Source organism: Petromyzon marinus, chromosome 74 (assembly GCF_048934315.1).
Source record: "Petromyzon marinus isolate PM22_M1 ecotype Great Lakes invasive population chromosome 74, UKy_Petmar_22M1.pri1.0, whole genome shotgun sequence".
NCBI lineage: Eukaryota > Metazoa > Chordata > Hyperoartia > Petromyzontiformes > Petromyzontidae > Petromyzon > Petromyzon marinus.
Window position 1 is genome coordinate 3951529 of NC_133740.1, and position 12942 is coordinate 3964470.

General features: G+C 50.2%; 1 protein-coding gene across 4 annotated transcripts in view; it reads left to right on the forward strand.

Moving 5' to 3' along the window:
* SMG7 (SMG7 nonsense mediated mRNA decay factor) overlaps positions 1 to 12942 on the forward strand; it is a 90491-nt gene that overhangs the window by 44452 nt on the left and 33097 nt on the right. For all 4 annotated transcript variants that reach the window (XM_076055994.1, XM_076055995.1, XM_076055996.1 and 1 more), the window contains exons 11-13: positions 6147 to 6226; positions 8612 to 8672; positions 11786 to 11905. In XM_076055994.1, the coding sequence (XP_075912109.1) occupies positions 6147 to 6226; positions 8612 to 8672; positions 11786 to 11905 (261 nt within the window). The remainder of the gene's footprint in view (positions 1 to 6146; positions 6227 to 8611; positions 8673 to 11785; positions 11906 to 12942) is intronic.

Consider the following 12942-nt stretch of genomic DNA (forward strand, 5'->3'; position numbering starts at 1 on the left):
CTTCTTCCAATATTTGAGGCACCGCAGCCTCAGCAGGGTCATCCTCACTTTGTGCCACGATGTTTTCCTGGCTGATGGATGTTCCCTCCCCCAGGACCTCACAGAAATGCTCAGCAAATCTGCGAACCTGTTCCTGGGGGTCGGAGATTGGATCACCGTTTTTTCCCCTAATGATGGTAATAGGTGTGGCGCTGCAGGTTACTTTTTTGATGGAGTTAAATAGAGATTTGTGATCACGGGCCACTGAGGCAGACTCCATCTCCTCAGCAACCCGCGACCACCACCCATCCTTGCAGCGCCTCACGGCTCTCCGAACCTCCGAGCGAAGGCTGCGGTAAGCCTCCTCATTCTCTGACGTGGGATTCTGTAGCCGATGACAGTGGGCCTGTCGCTTTTTCTCAACCATCCTGAACACCTCCTCTGTCAGCCAGGGTCTCTGGGGAGGTCTGGACCGCGTACCCAAAGCAGCCATTGCAGCTGCATGAGTCACAGTCCTAAACCTCGCCCATTTACCCTCGACATCAGGAGGAGTCGGGGACGATGCCAATCCCAGCCGCAAGCGATGATGAAATTCTTGCTTGCAACTTTCATCAGATAACTGAGACCAGGCCACTTTATGTTGGAATGGGGTCCTGGGTGTACACCCACCACCGGAGTGGAAGAATGGCAGGCGCATCTTACAGATGACTAGTCGATGGTCAGAGGGCAGATCAGCTCCACGGTAGGTCCTGGTGTCAAGGACATGGGCTCGCATTCGCTGGTCCGTCACTATGTAGTCCAGCAGATGTTCTTGCTTGGACCCGGCATGCATCCATGATGTTGTGTGGATGCGCCGATGCCGGAACAGCGTGTTGGTAATTACAAGCCCATGGGCTGCACAAAAATCTAGCAGCCTCCTACCGTTGTTATTGAGCTGATCTGGCCCATGCCCTCCAATCACTCCAGACCAGGTGCCAGTATCATGACCATCTCGGGCATTGAAGTCACCCAACATGATGACTCTATCCCGAGGGGCCACTTTAGCCAGCACCTGTGACAGGAGGTCATAGAAGGCATCTGACTCATCGGCTTTGCCTGCATCCCTCCACGGATGTTCATCTTCGGTGGGGGCATAAGTAACCACGACCACCATTCCTCGCCTCCGGTTGATGGGAAGGCGAGCCCAAAGTAGCCTGGGGCTTACAGCTTCCCACACCTCACCGCCACGCTCCCACGCCCCCTTCATTCTTTTGTTCAAAAGAAGACCCACACCCTGTTGTTTGGCAGTCTGCTGCCCCGAGTAGAGGACTGTCCACCCCTCATGGTGGCAGGAGCCAGAGCCGGTCCACCGGACCTCCTGAATGCCGCATAGATCCAGGCGGTACCGGTCCAGCTCCCGACAGAGGAGTGGCAGCCTCTCCTCTGCAGTGAGCGTTCGAACATTCCACGTGGCCACCCGTAGTGGCTTTTCGTTGTTTCTGGAGTAGCCCCGAGGGTAGGTATTCAATCTCCTGGCTCCGCCAATTGGGGTTTGGCCAGGAGACGTCATAGACGCCTGGCCCCCCGGGGCCTCCGGCACAAGCTTTTTAATTCGTGGTTTCGTGGTAATTAATTGAAGGTGGAGGGGTTACCAGCCCCTCGCACCCGTCCAGAGCCCCCGTTTAGCCCCTGTGGTGGACACATATGCCATGAGGGGAGGAGCCAATCAAAATTGCATCTCCCCCCACAGCACTGTCCACGACAGAGTTGCCCGTCCGGCACCGCGAGGAGGTAGGGGGTTGTTTTGCCGGACGTACACACACACGCACTCACACACACATGCGCACACGTACACGCACACGCACGCACACACACATGCGCACACACACACACGTGCACACACACATGCGCACACACACGCACACACGCACGCACACATGCGCACACACGCACGCACACGCACACACAGGTAAGGCCCCACTGAGCTATTGTGTAGCTCCTTCGCAGATGCGACCTGGCTTTCAGAAATGATAGCTCAAAGAAGGACGCTTATCACTTGGAAATTGGTAATCGGCCAAATACTCTTAAATGCACGTTGATTCTAAAATGTGGAGGGAAAATCCGGAGGACCGAGAGAAAGATCCACACGACCTCGGGGAGAGAGACACGCAAACTCCAAATATACAGTGAGGGAAAAAAGTATTTGATCCCCTGCTGACTTTGTACGTTTGCCCACTGACAAAGAAATGATCAGTCTATGATTTTAATGGTAGGTTTATTTGAACAGTGAGAGACAGAATAACAACAAAAAAATCCAGAAAAACCCATGTCAAAAATGTTATAAATTGATTTGCATTTTCATGAGGGAAATAAGTTTTTGACCCCTCTGCAAAACATGACTTAGTACTTGGTGGCAAAACCCTTGTTGGCAATCACAGAGGTCAGACGTTTCCTGTAGTTGGCCACCAGGTTTGCTCACATCTCCGGAGGGATTTTGTCCTACTCCTCTTTGCAGATCTTCTCCGAGTCATTAAGGTTTCGAGGCTGACGTTTGGCAACTCGAACCTTCTGCTCCCTCCACAGATTTTCTATGGGATTAAGGTCTGGAGACTGGCTAGGCCACTCCAGGACCTTAATGTGCTTCTTCTTGAGCCACTCCTTTGTTGCCTTGGCCGTGTGTTTTGGGTTATTGTCATGCTGGAATACCCATCCACGACCCATTTTCAATGCCCTGGCTGAGGGAAGGAGGTTCTCACCCAAGATTTGACGGTACATGCCCCCGTCCATCGTCCCTTTGATGTGGTGAAGTTGTCCTGTCCCCTTAGCAGAAAAACACCCCCAAAGCATAATGTTTCCACCTCCATGTTTGACGGTGGGGATGGTGTTCTTGGGGTTATAGGCAGCAATCCTTCTTCTCCAAACACGGCGAGTTGAGTTGATGCCAAAGAGCTCCATTTTGGTCTCATCTGACCACAACACTTTCACCCAGTTGTCCTCTGAATCATTCAGATGTTTATTGGCAAACTTTAGACAGGCATGTATATGTGCTTTCTTGAGCAGGGGGACCTTGCGGGCGCTGCAGGATTTCAGTCCTTCACGGCGTAGTGTGTTACCAATTGTTTTCTCGGTTGCTATGGTCCCAGCTGCCTTGAGTTCTGGGCTGATTCCTCACCGTTCTCATGATCATTGCAACTCCACGAGGTGAGATCTTGCATGGAGCCCCAGGCCGAGGGAGATTGACAGTTCTTTTGTGTTTCTTCCATTTGCGAATAATCGCACCAACTGTTGTCACCTTCTCACCAAGCTGCTTGGCAATGGTCTTGTAGCCCATTCCAGCCTTGTGTAGGTCTACAATCTTGTCCCTGACATCCTTGGAGAGCTCTTTGGTCTTGGCCATGGTGGAGAGCTTGGAATCTGATTGATTGATTGCTTCTGTGGACAGGTGTCTTTTATACAGGTAACAAGCTGAGTTTAGGAGCACTCCCTTTAAGAGTGTGCTCCTAATCTCAGCTCGTTACCCGTATAAAAGACACTTGGGAGCCAGAAATCTTTCTGATTGAGAGGGGGTCAAATACTTATTTCCCTCATGAAAATGCAAATCAATTTATAACATTTTTGACATGCGTTTTTCGGGATTTTGTTGTTATTCTGTCTTTCACTGTTCAAATAAACCTACCATTAAAATCATAGACTGATCATTTCTTTGTCAGTGGGCAAACGTACAAAATCAGCAGGGGATCAAATACTTTTTTTCCCTCACTGTACAGCAGATGCCAGGGTGGTGATCAAACCCACGACATTTTGTGTACCAGGCGACGTAGTTATCATCTAGCCACCGTGATGATGATGAGAGAGAGACGCAAACTTCAAATATACAGCAGGTGCCTGCCAGAGTAGGGAGCAAACCCACGACCTCCCGTATACCAGGCGAGGTAGTTAACATCTCCTCGCCACTGCAGCACTGTGAACCACCTAGCAAGATATCCAGGGGTTATAATGGATAGAAGCGCAAGCCCCGGACAAAAGAGATTCGTGAAAAACCAAATGAAGAATCGCCCCGGCACGGAAACTCGCGAACAAACCCCTGGGGTGCCATGGCCGACGTGCTGTGAACTGCCGCCACCGTCCATCACCGATCCACTCGGTTGGCGGAGTCGCCGCGCTCCAGCTTACCCTGGCAGCTCGGGTACAAATCTTGGCCAGATGCGCGATTGAATGAAGCTTTGCGCAACAGAACCCCGGTGCTGAAACTGACACCAAGAACAAGAAAATGCTTTGCGTACCCTCTTTGGCAGTAACACAGGACTTGTGTTGAGATGTTAAAACACCAAATGGATACACCTTTTGCAAGGTATCAAGTCTGCATTAACCACACACATTACTTGTGGCAAAACGTGCAAACAAACATGCTGCGCCAACAATCATAATGATGTATGCATTGTCTTTGAAACTGACTGGCCTAGTCTCTGCACCACCATTGTCAGACCAGAGAACAAGACAGTGCGAGTATCAGAGCATTAATAGCTCGGGTCGAGCAGTTATATCTTTGGGAACTTTTGCCAGTGTGCAAAATTTCATTTGTTTAGAACAGTTTTTTTTGTATTTAATCTGTTGTCCTTCCTGCCAGACTGTGGAGCGTGCAGTAAACCCACTACTGGAGGTGGCCGCCAAAACTTTGACAGCGGCATTGAAGCGCCCAGAACGTGTTGCCGGACACACAAGACTAGAATAGAACCGCACCCATTCACGCTCGCCGCACCCCTAACTCAACGAATTTAATTAACCCACCAACTCTTGAATGTCACGTGATTGACTGTAATATTATTTATTTTCACATCTTCTTTGTGTTCATGACTTCTAAAATGGTCCCGGGCCTCCACTAGGTCTACTCGGCCTAAATTGAATGCCTGGTCCCATGTGTGAACATCGCCACTGGGGGCGTTAAAGGTGGCGGAGCTTGGTGTTGGCCACCCACCCCCCCCCCCCCCCCCCCCCCGTGTGCCACAGTGCCGCCCTTCATCGGTGCTGCTCGCTAGCAGTCTGTTAAGGCTACACGGAGGATCTTTGTATGAGAGTTCTACTAGTGTGTGTGTAATAATAGGGTTTTCCCGTTTTTTCTGGCAACAAAACTGAAACCTTTTTACGAGGAATCACATCTGCATTAACCACAATACCTGCAGTCAAAATGCAAACAAAACACATACTCTGATAATATATGTGGCATTGTCCTTGAAACTGATTGGTCCACACCAGAGACGGCTTTCTTTTGAGCCTCGTCTCAATTGCTGCGAGACCAGAGGATGCAAAAAGGCGTCACACAGCTCAAAGACAATGCACTGTCAAAGTAATGAGGGCTCGGGGTCAAGCATCTACATCATTAGACCTCCTTTGCCAGTACCAAAATATAATAATAGGGGTTTTCCCCTTTTTTCTGGCAACAAAAGTGAGACCTTTTTTCAAGGAATCATGTGTGCATTCACCTTAATGTATTATCAGAGTGTGTTTTTTGCTGGCATTTTGACCACGAGTATTGTGGTTAATGCACACATGATTCCTCATAAAAAGGTTTCAGTTTCGTTGCCAGAAAAAAGGGGAAAAGCCCTATTTCGATTTAAAGCTTTCGTGACTGCAAGGATTCATCTTCTTTGGTTCTTTCGGTAAAGTCACCATGTAGAATGAGAATAAAATAATAAATTGATAAAATAAAATAACACGATAATATTCTCACGACGTTTCGGCCACAACACAAGCGGCCTTCATCAGGTGAAGTCTCGTCCCTTCACCTGATGAAGGCCGCTTGTGTTGTGGCCGAAACGTCGTGAGAATATTATTGTGTTATTTTATTTTATCAATTTATTATTTTATTCTCATTCTACGTGACTTTACCGAAAGAACCAAAGAAGGTGTGTGTGTTTGTTTGTAAGCCGTCTCAGTCAACCTGGGTCTGTCCCGTGACCTGCCAGCAGTGAGCCTTCGACACTTCACGTGTGCCAGCGGTGGCTGCGGTGTGTGTTCATGTGAGGGTCTTGTGTAAGTGTATTGAGCGCGTGGCGCTGTACTGCCAACCAACCCCCCTTCGTGTGCCAAAGTGCCGGCCTTTGTAGGTGCTGCTCGCTAACGCCACTTGCCCCAACAGTCTGTTAAGGCTATATGGGGGATCTTTGTCTTTGTGTGTGTCTGTGTACCAGGCTATGGCCCAGTTTGGCGCGGCTTCTCAACAGCCTCCAGTCAGCACCAAGCGACCTCGACGGTACAGACGCCCAGTCCAGTGAGTACTCGCGCAGACACTCACACCGAGACAAAGATCCCCCGTGTAGCCTTAGCAGACTGTCGGGGCAATTGCTCTTCGCGAGTAGCAGCACCCATGAAGGCTGGCACTTTGGCACATGAAGGGGGAGTTGGTGGCCAGCACCGTGCCCGACCGCCTTTGTCTCCCAAGTGGCGGTGTTTATGCATCGTGCGAAATACTCATTTGAGGCTGAATCGACCTAGGGGAGGCCCAGGACCAGTTCAGATAATCCCCACACACACACATACACGCACGCGCACACATACACGCCCGCACACACACACACACACGTACACACACGCACACATACAAAAAGACCAAGAGCCCCCATGCAGCCTGAACAGACTGTTGGGGCAAGTGCTGTTAACGAGCAGCACCTATGAAGGCCGGCACGGCACACGTGGGGGTGGGTGGCCAGCACCACGCCTAACCACCTTTGTCTCTCCAGTGGCGATGTTTATGCATCGCACCAGGGACTCATTTGCGGCTGAGTCGACCTAGGGGAGGCCCAGGACCTCAGATAATCGTTACTGGTGTTGGCCGTGAGCAGGGAATTGAACTCGGTTCACCGGGCTTGTAGCGCAGCGCGCTGACCACTACACTACTCGCTCAGACACACACACAGACAAAACCTTAACGGACTGTTGAGGCAAGTATCTGTGAAGGCCGGCACGGCACACGAGTGGGTGGATAGCCAACACCACGCCCGGCCACCTTTGTCTCCCAAGTGGTGATGTTTAAACATCGTACCAGGTACTCATTTAAGATTGAATCGACCTAGGTGAGCCTTTTTTTTATCGCGCAGTCGTTGGTGAGTTGGCCGAGACGAGAGATTCACAAAGACGGTGGTCAGCGCATCAAGCGCTTTGCGACACCCGTCTGGAACGCTCTTCCGATACTAGGGAGCCACTGGAGCTACGCTCTTTTAAATCTCATCATTCCGATTGAAAACTCATTTCTTAAGAGCCGCTTTTTGTGTTTAGTTTGTTGTCCTTCCCCCCCCCCCGGCACCTCCGATGAGCACCGTTAGCTACGTACGGTGCAAAAGAAGTTCAACAGGCATAACAGTCTGTTCTCCTGTAGCGCCGCGTGTAGTTTTCACCTATCTGTTAGAGCTTTTAACAGACAACGGGACAAGAAGTCGCAGCTCATCGAGACGCCGACCTTCCTCAAAGGATGCCGCGATCACACAAGCTTAAAGGTCGCGATCTGAGCGTGGCTTCTCTCACTCCAGCGCTGTCCTCCAGACAGTCTCGTCCCTTCACCTGATGAAGGCCGCTTGTGTTGTGGCCGAAACGTCGCGAGAATTTTGTTATTTTATTTTCACCTACGTGACTTTACCCAATAGAACCAAAGAGTACGCTTAATGTATTCGGGAACACGTTTTTACAACGCGGATGCAAATTGGACGTAACGTGATGGAGCGAGCGGAACTCCGTCGTGCGCGAGTAGGAATGATAGCAGTCGTACAGCGGCGGCTTCAGCATAGCAGCAGCATCATCATCGCACAAGGAGGCATTGGGATGCTGCTGGATGCTTCAAGATGCTGCTGTGCCCACCACGCACCCTGAGTCTTTGTTCAGGCCCTTCGTTAATCATCTCACGTTGTTATCGCGGACTGTGCTTTACCCCCTTATATTATATATATAAAAATTGCTATTTAAAACTAAACTATTTTTTGACCAGGTAAGGCCAACTGAGCTATACAGATTTTTTTTTCAGAAGCAACTTGGCCACACATGGTAGCTCAACGAAGTAGCTTATGACGTAGACATTTATAGCAGGCAAATACCCTGAACACGCATCTTTCTCAATGTGAAATGAAAAACCGGAGGACCCGGTGAAAAATCTGCGCGACCACGGGGGAGAACATGCAAACTCCAAATATACAGGCATGAGGGTCAGGATCGGACTGACGACCTTCTGTGCACCAGGCGAGGTAGTTAACATCGCCTAGCCACCGTGGCACCCACGCTGGCATTAATTTGCAACGCGGTTTTCCCCATAACGTACCGACTAATCCGCCGCGTTGCAGGAGAAGGGACGCTCGCACCGCTCCTCACGACCCCCCTTCACCGTGGCAGCTCCGTCCGTGCATGTGCCGCGTGACCTGCCTCCTGAGCCACTCAGCCTCCCCCCCCTCTCTCTCTCCCTCTCTCTCTTCGTACTCCTATCGTGTTTTTGCACTGTTTGCTGTTGTGACGTACTTACCCATCCCGACTGGTCTTCTGTGAAAAAGAGCTTCATAGCTCACTGGATTCCTCCCCGCGGCGTCAACAAATATTTTGATTGTGATTCTCTCCCAGCTGACGTTCTCTCTCTCGTTGCCGCCTCCCCCCACCCATCCTCTTCATCCACTGCCAGGTGCCCCCCTGCCAGAGGAGTTTGAGCTGCAGGGCTTCCTGGCTCTCAAGTGCGACACGAGGTGAAAGGGGCGGGGGGGTCGGGCGGTTGCGGCAGCATCGCCGGCGCCGGCGTTTTGCGGGTGGCGGTGAATCTCCGGCTCGGCCCATCGCGATGTTAAAAAAACTCCGCGTGGGCGTTCGCTCGCCACCGTGAGCCGTTCCCCGCCCCCCCCAGGGTTGGGTGTGCGGCAGTGGCATGCCTGCGAGGGCTAATCACGACCGCAGCCTCATCAGGCGACGGCCGCGGAGGTGTGGAGAAGTCCTCCTCCTGTTTCGGATCTTCAACAGAGGGGCTGGGTGAATGTGACGTCGTCACTTGGGAGCCAATCAGGGTGCGAAGACCAGACGGGAAGGGGGCGGTTGATGTATTCATAAAAAAATTACAATTGGATGTCTCTTTTTGGTTGGTTGAACGACCCCACGTGTTGTTTACGGGACAAACCCGTACTTAGTTGGCTTTGTCGAGTGGTGGTGGCGGGTTTAACAACGCATTTACATTCACGCGATCTAAAACACCTCTTATGGGTAATATTGGTCGCGAAAGCCCCTACTACGTGTTCAACAGGGTCAAATTTGAGGGTCGGAACTCAGGTTAGGAGATGAATATTCGGGTTCGGTACATTTTTATACCAGGATTATACTCGTTATTGTCGTGCTTATTCGCACATTAAAATCTCACTTTGGAGTCTCAAAGACGTCTTGTTCAGGGTGGCTCTGTCATGTTTTCCAAGTAGGGGGCAATGCTGCTGCTGTAGATGATCTCTCAACAAGCCGCTTGTTGTTGTGTTTAGTTTGTTGTCCTTCCCGCGCACCTCTAATCAGCACGGTTGGCTACGTACGGTGCAAAAGAAGTTCAATGTTCATACATGCCCAAAATATTGACTCCGTTAGGAGTACACACAGAACATCATCACCGCACTATTACGGAAAGAAAACGTGGCACAACCATCCTGAAAGAGTCTGGAGATTCGGTGATCATGCTTTCCTAGGTAAACAAGGGCAGCTGTAAATATTAAAAAAAATTGTCCCTTCGCCCATTGGTTGGGTTATTGGGCACCACAGTGGCGAGATGTTAATTACCTCGCCTAGTGTATGCAGGAGGTCGTGGGTTCGATTCCCACCGTGACACCTGTATATTTGGAGTTGGCGTGTCTCTCTCATCATCATCACGGTGGATAGGAGATGTTAACTACCTCGCCTGATATGCAGGAGGTTGTGGGTACGATCCCGACCCTGACGACCTCCGTTGCTGTATATTTGGAGTTTGCGTGTCTCTCCCCGTGGCCATGTGGATCTACTGAGCATTTGTCAAAAATAGATTTTTATAGCTCATCGGATTCCTTCAGTACAAATAAATATTCGGATTCAGATTTTTTTTTTCTCCAGGTCCTCCAGTTTCTCCCTCCACATTTGAAATCGACATCACGCGTTTATATTTGGCTGTTATAAATGTCCACGTGATGATGATAAGCCACTTCATTGAACTATCATTTGTGGCCAGGTTGCTTCTGAAAAATAGCTGTATGCCTCAGTGGGCCGTACCTGGTTAAAAAAATCGTTTGAGTTTAGCTTCCGCAGTATAGGGGTAGAACACACAAACTCCACTCACTCACTCTGTAAAACAGGGGTAGAACACACAAACTCCACTCTGTAGAACAGGGGTAGAACACACAACCTCTACTCACTCACTCTGTAGAACAGGGCTAGAACACACAAACTCCACTCACTCTCACTGTAGAACAGGGGTAGAACACACAAACTCCACTCACTCACTCTGTAGAACAGGGCTAGAACACACAAACTCCACTCACTCACTCTGTAGAACAGGAGTAGAACACACAAACTCCACTCACTCACTCTGTAGAACAGGGGTAGAACACACAAACTCCACTTACTCTGTAGAACAGGAGTAGAACACACAAACTCCAATCACTCACTCTGTAGAACAGGGCTAGAACACACAAACTCCACTCACTCACTCTGTAGAACAGGAGTAGAACACACAAACTCCACTCACTCACTCTGTAGAACAGGGCTAGAACACACAAACTCCACTTACTCTGTAGAACAGGAGTAGAACACACAAACTCCACTCACTCACTCTGTAGAACAGGGGTAGAACACACAAACTCCACTCACTCACTGTGTAGAACAGGGGTAGAACACACAAACTCCACTCACTCACTCACTCTGTAGAACAGGGCTAGAACACACAAACTCCACTCACTCTGTAGAACAGGGGTAGAACACACAAACTCCACTCACTCACTCTGTAGAACAGGGCTAGAACACATAAACTCCACTCACTCACTCTGTAGAACAGGGCTAGAACACACAAACTCCACTCACTCACTCTGTAGAACAGGAGTAGAACACACAAACTCCACTCACTCACTCTGTAGAACAGGGCTAGAACACACAAACTCCACTTACTCTGTAGAACAGGAGTAGAACACACAAACTCCACTCACTCACTCTGTAGCACAGGAGTAGAACACACAAACTCCACTCACTCACTCTGTAGAACAGGAGTAGAACACACAAACTCCACTCACTCACTCTGTAGAACAGGAGTAATACACACAAACTCCACTCACTCACTCTGTAGAACAAGGGTAGAACACACAAACTCCACTCACTCTGTAGAACAGGGGTAGAACACACAAACTCCACTCACACTGCAAAACAGGGGCAGAATACACAGACTCTACTCACTCACTGCAGAACAGGGGTAGAACACACAAACTCCACTAACTCTGTAGAACAGGAGTAGAACACACAAACTCCACTAACTCACTCTGTAGAACAAGGGTAGAACACACAAACTCCACTCACTCTGTAGAACAGGAGTAGAACACACAAACTCCACTCGCACTCACTCTGTAGAACAGGGGTAGAACACACAAACTCCACTCACTCACTCTGTAGAACAGGAGTAGAACACACAAACTCCACTCACTCACTCTGTAGAACAGGGCTAGAACACACAAACTCCACTCACTCTGTAGAACAGGGGTAGAACACACAAACTCCACTCACTCACTCTCGACCGAACTCCGAACTTGCTTATCGGGCGTGCGACTGACCCTGTGACCCCCATACCACTGACTCCACAATGCCACCACCCCCCCAGGGCTCTGGAGTTCACGCGGGGTCACCAGGGCGTGGCCACGGAGAAGGACGGCCTGCAGCAGCGTGTGCGCCGCTTCCGCATCTGCGCCCTGGGCAGGAGGCTCGCGCTGGCGCACCCCAGGTGATGCACCGTGCCCCCCCATCCCCGACAGCCTGCGGGCCTACGGGGCACCGGAGCGTGGGTTTGATCCCCCGTAGCATGTTCTGTCTTAGGGGTGGCAGGGGGGGTTTGTGAAAGCAGGGCTTAGATCCTGCCGGGTTCAAGCCCCTGGATCTGGGCGTCGTTTCTTTCGGTGTCAGGGGGTTCATCGTGGCCGTGCTATAGAGAGAGACACTTCGCCGTGGTGGCTCGGGGATGTTAACTACCTCGCCTGGTTTACAGGAGATTGTGGGTTCGATCCTGACCCTGATGCCTATTGTATATTTGGAGTTTGCGTGTTATCTCTCTCTCCCTGTGGTTGCGTGGATTTGTCTCTGGATCCTCCGTTTTTTTCCCCCTCATTTAGAATCAACATGATGCCTTTATCGTGTTTTGCTGCTATAAATGTCCACGTGATCAGCCACTTTATGTACCAGGTAAGGCCCACTGAGCTATACAGCTCTCTTTCAGAAGCGACCTGGCCATCACACATGACAGCTCATAGAAGTGGCTCATCAAGTGGAAATTTATATCTGCCAAATACTGGAAACGCATTATTCTAAATGTGGAGGAAATAACAGGAGGACCTGGAGAAAAATCCACAGGATCATGGGGAGGACACGCAAACTCCAAATATTCAGGCGTCGAGGTCGGGATCGAACCCACGACCTCCTGTATAACTGGCGAGGTAGTTAACATCTCCTAGCCACCATGGTGCCCACAGCACATTGCGTTGGCCACTGCGCCACTGCTCCACACACACACACACACTCACTCTCGCTCACTCAGAACTCGGAGGAAACCCGTGCAGATCAGAGGGAGCACATATACACCCTCGCTCTCATACTCACACTCTCAAATACTCACTCTCAAATGCTCACACTCTCAAATACACTCACACTCTCAAATACTCACACTCAAATGCTCATACTCTCAAATACTCACACTCAAATACCCACACTCTCAAACACTCACCACTCAAATATTCACACGCTTACACTCAAATACTAACACTCTCA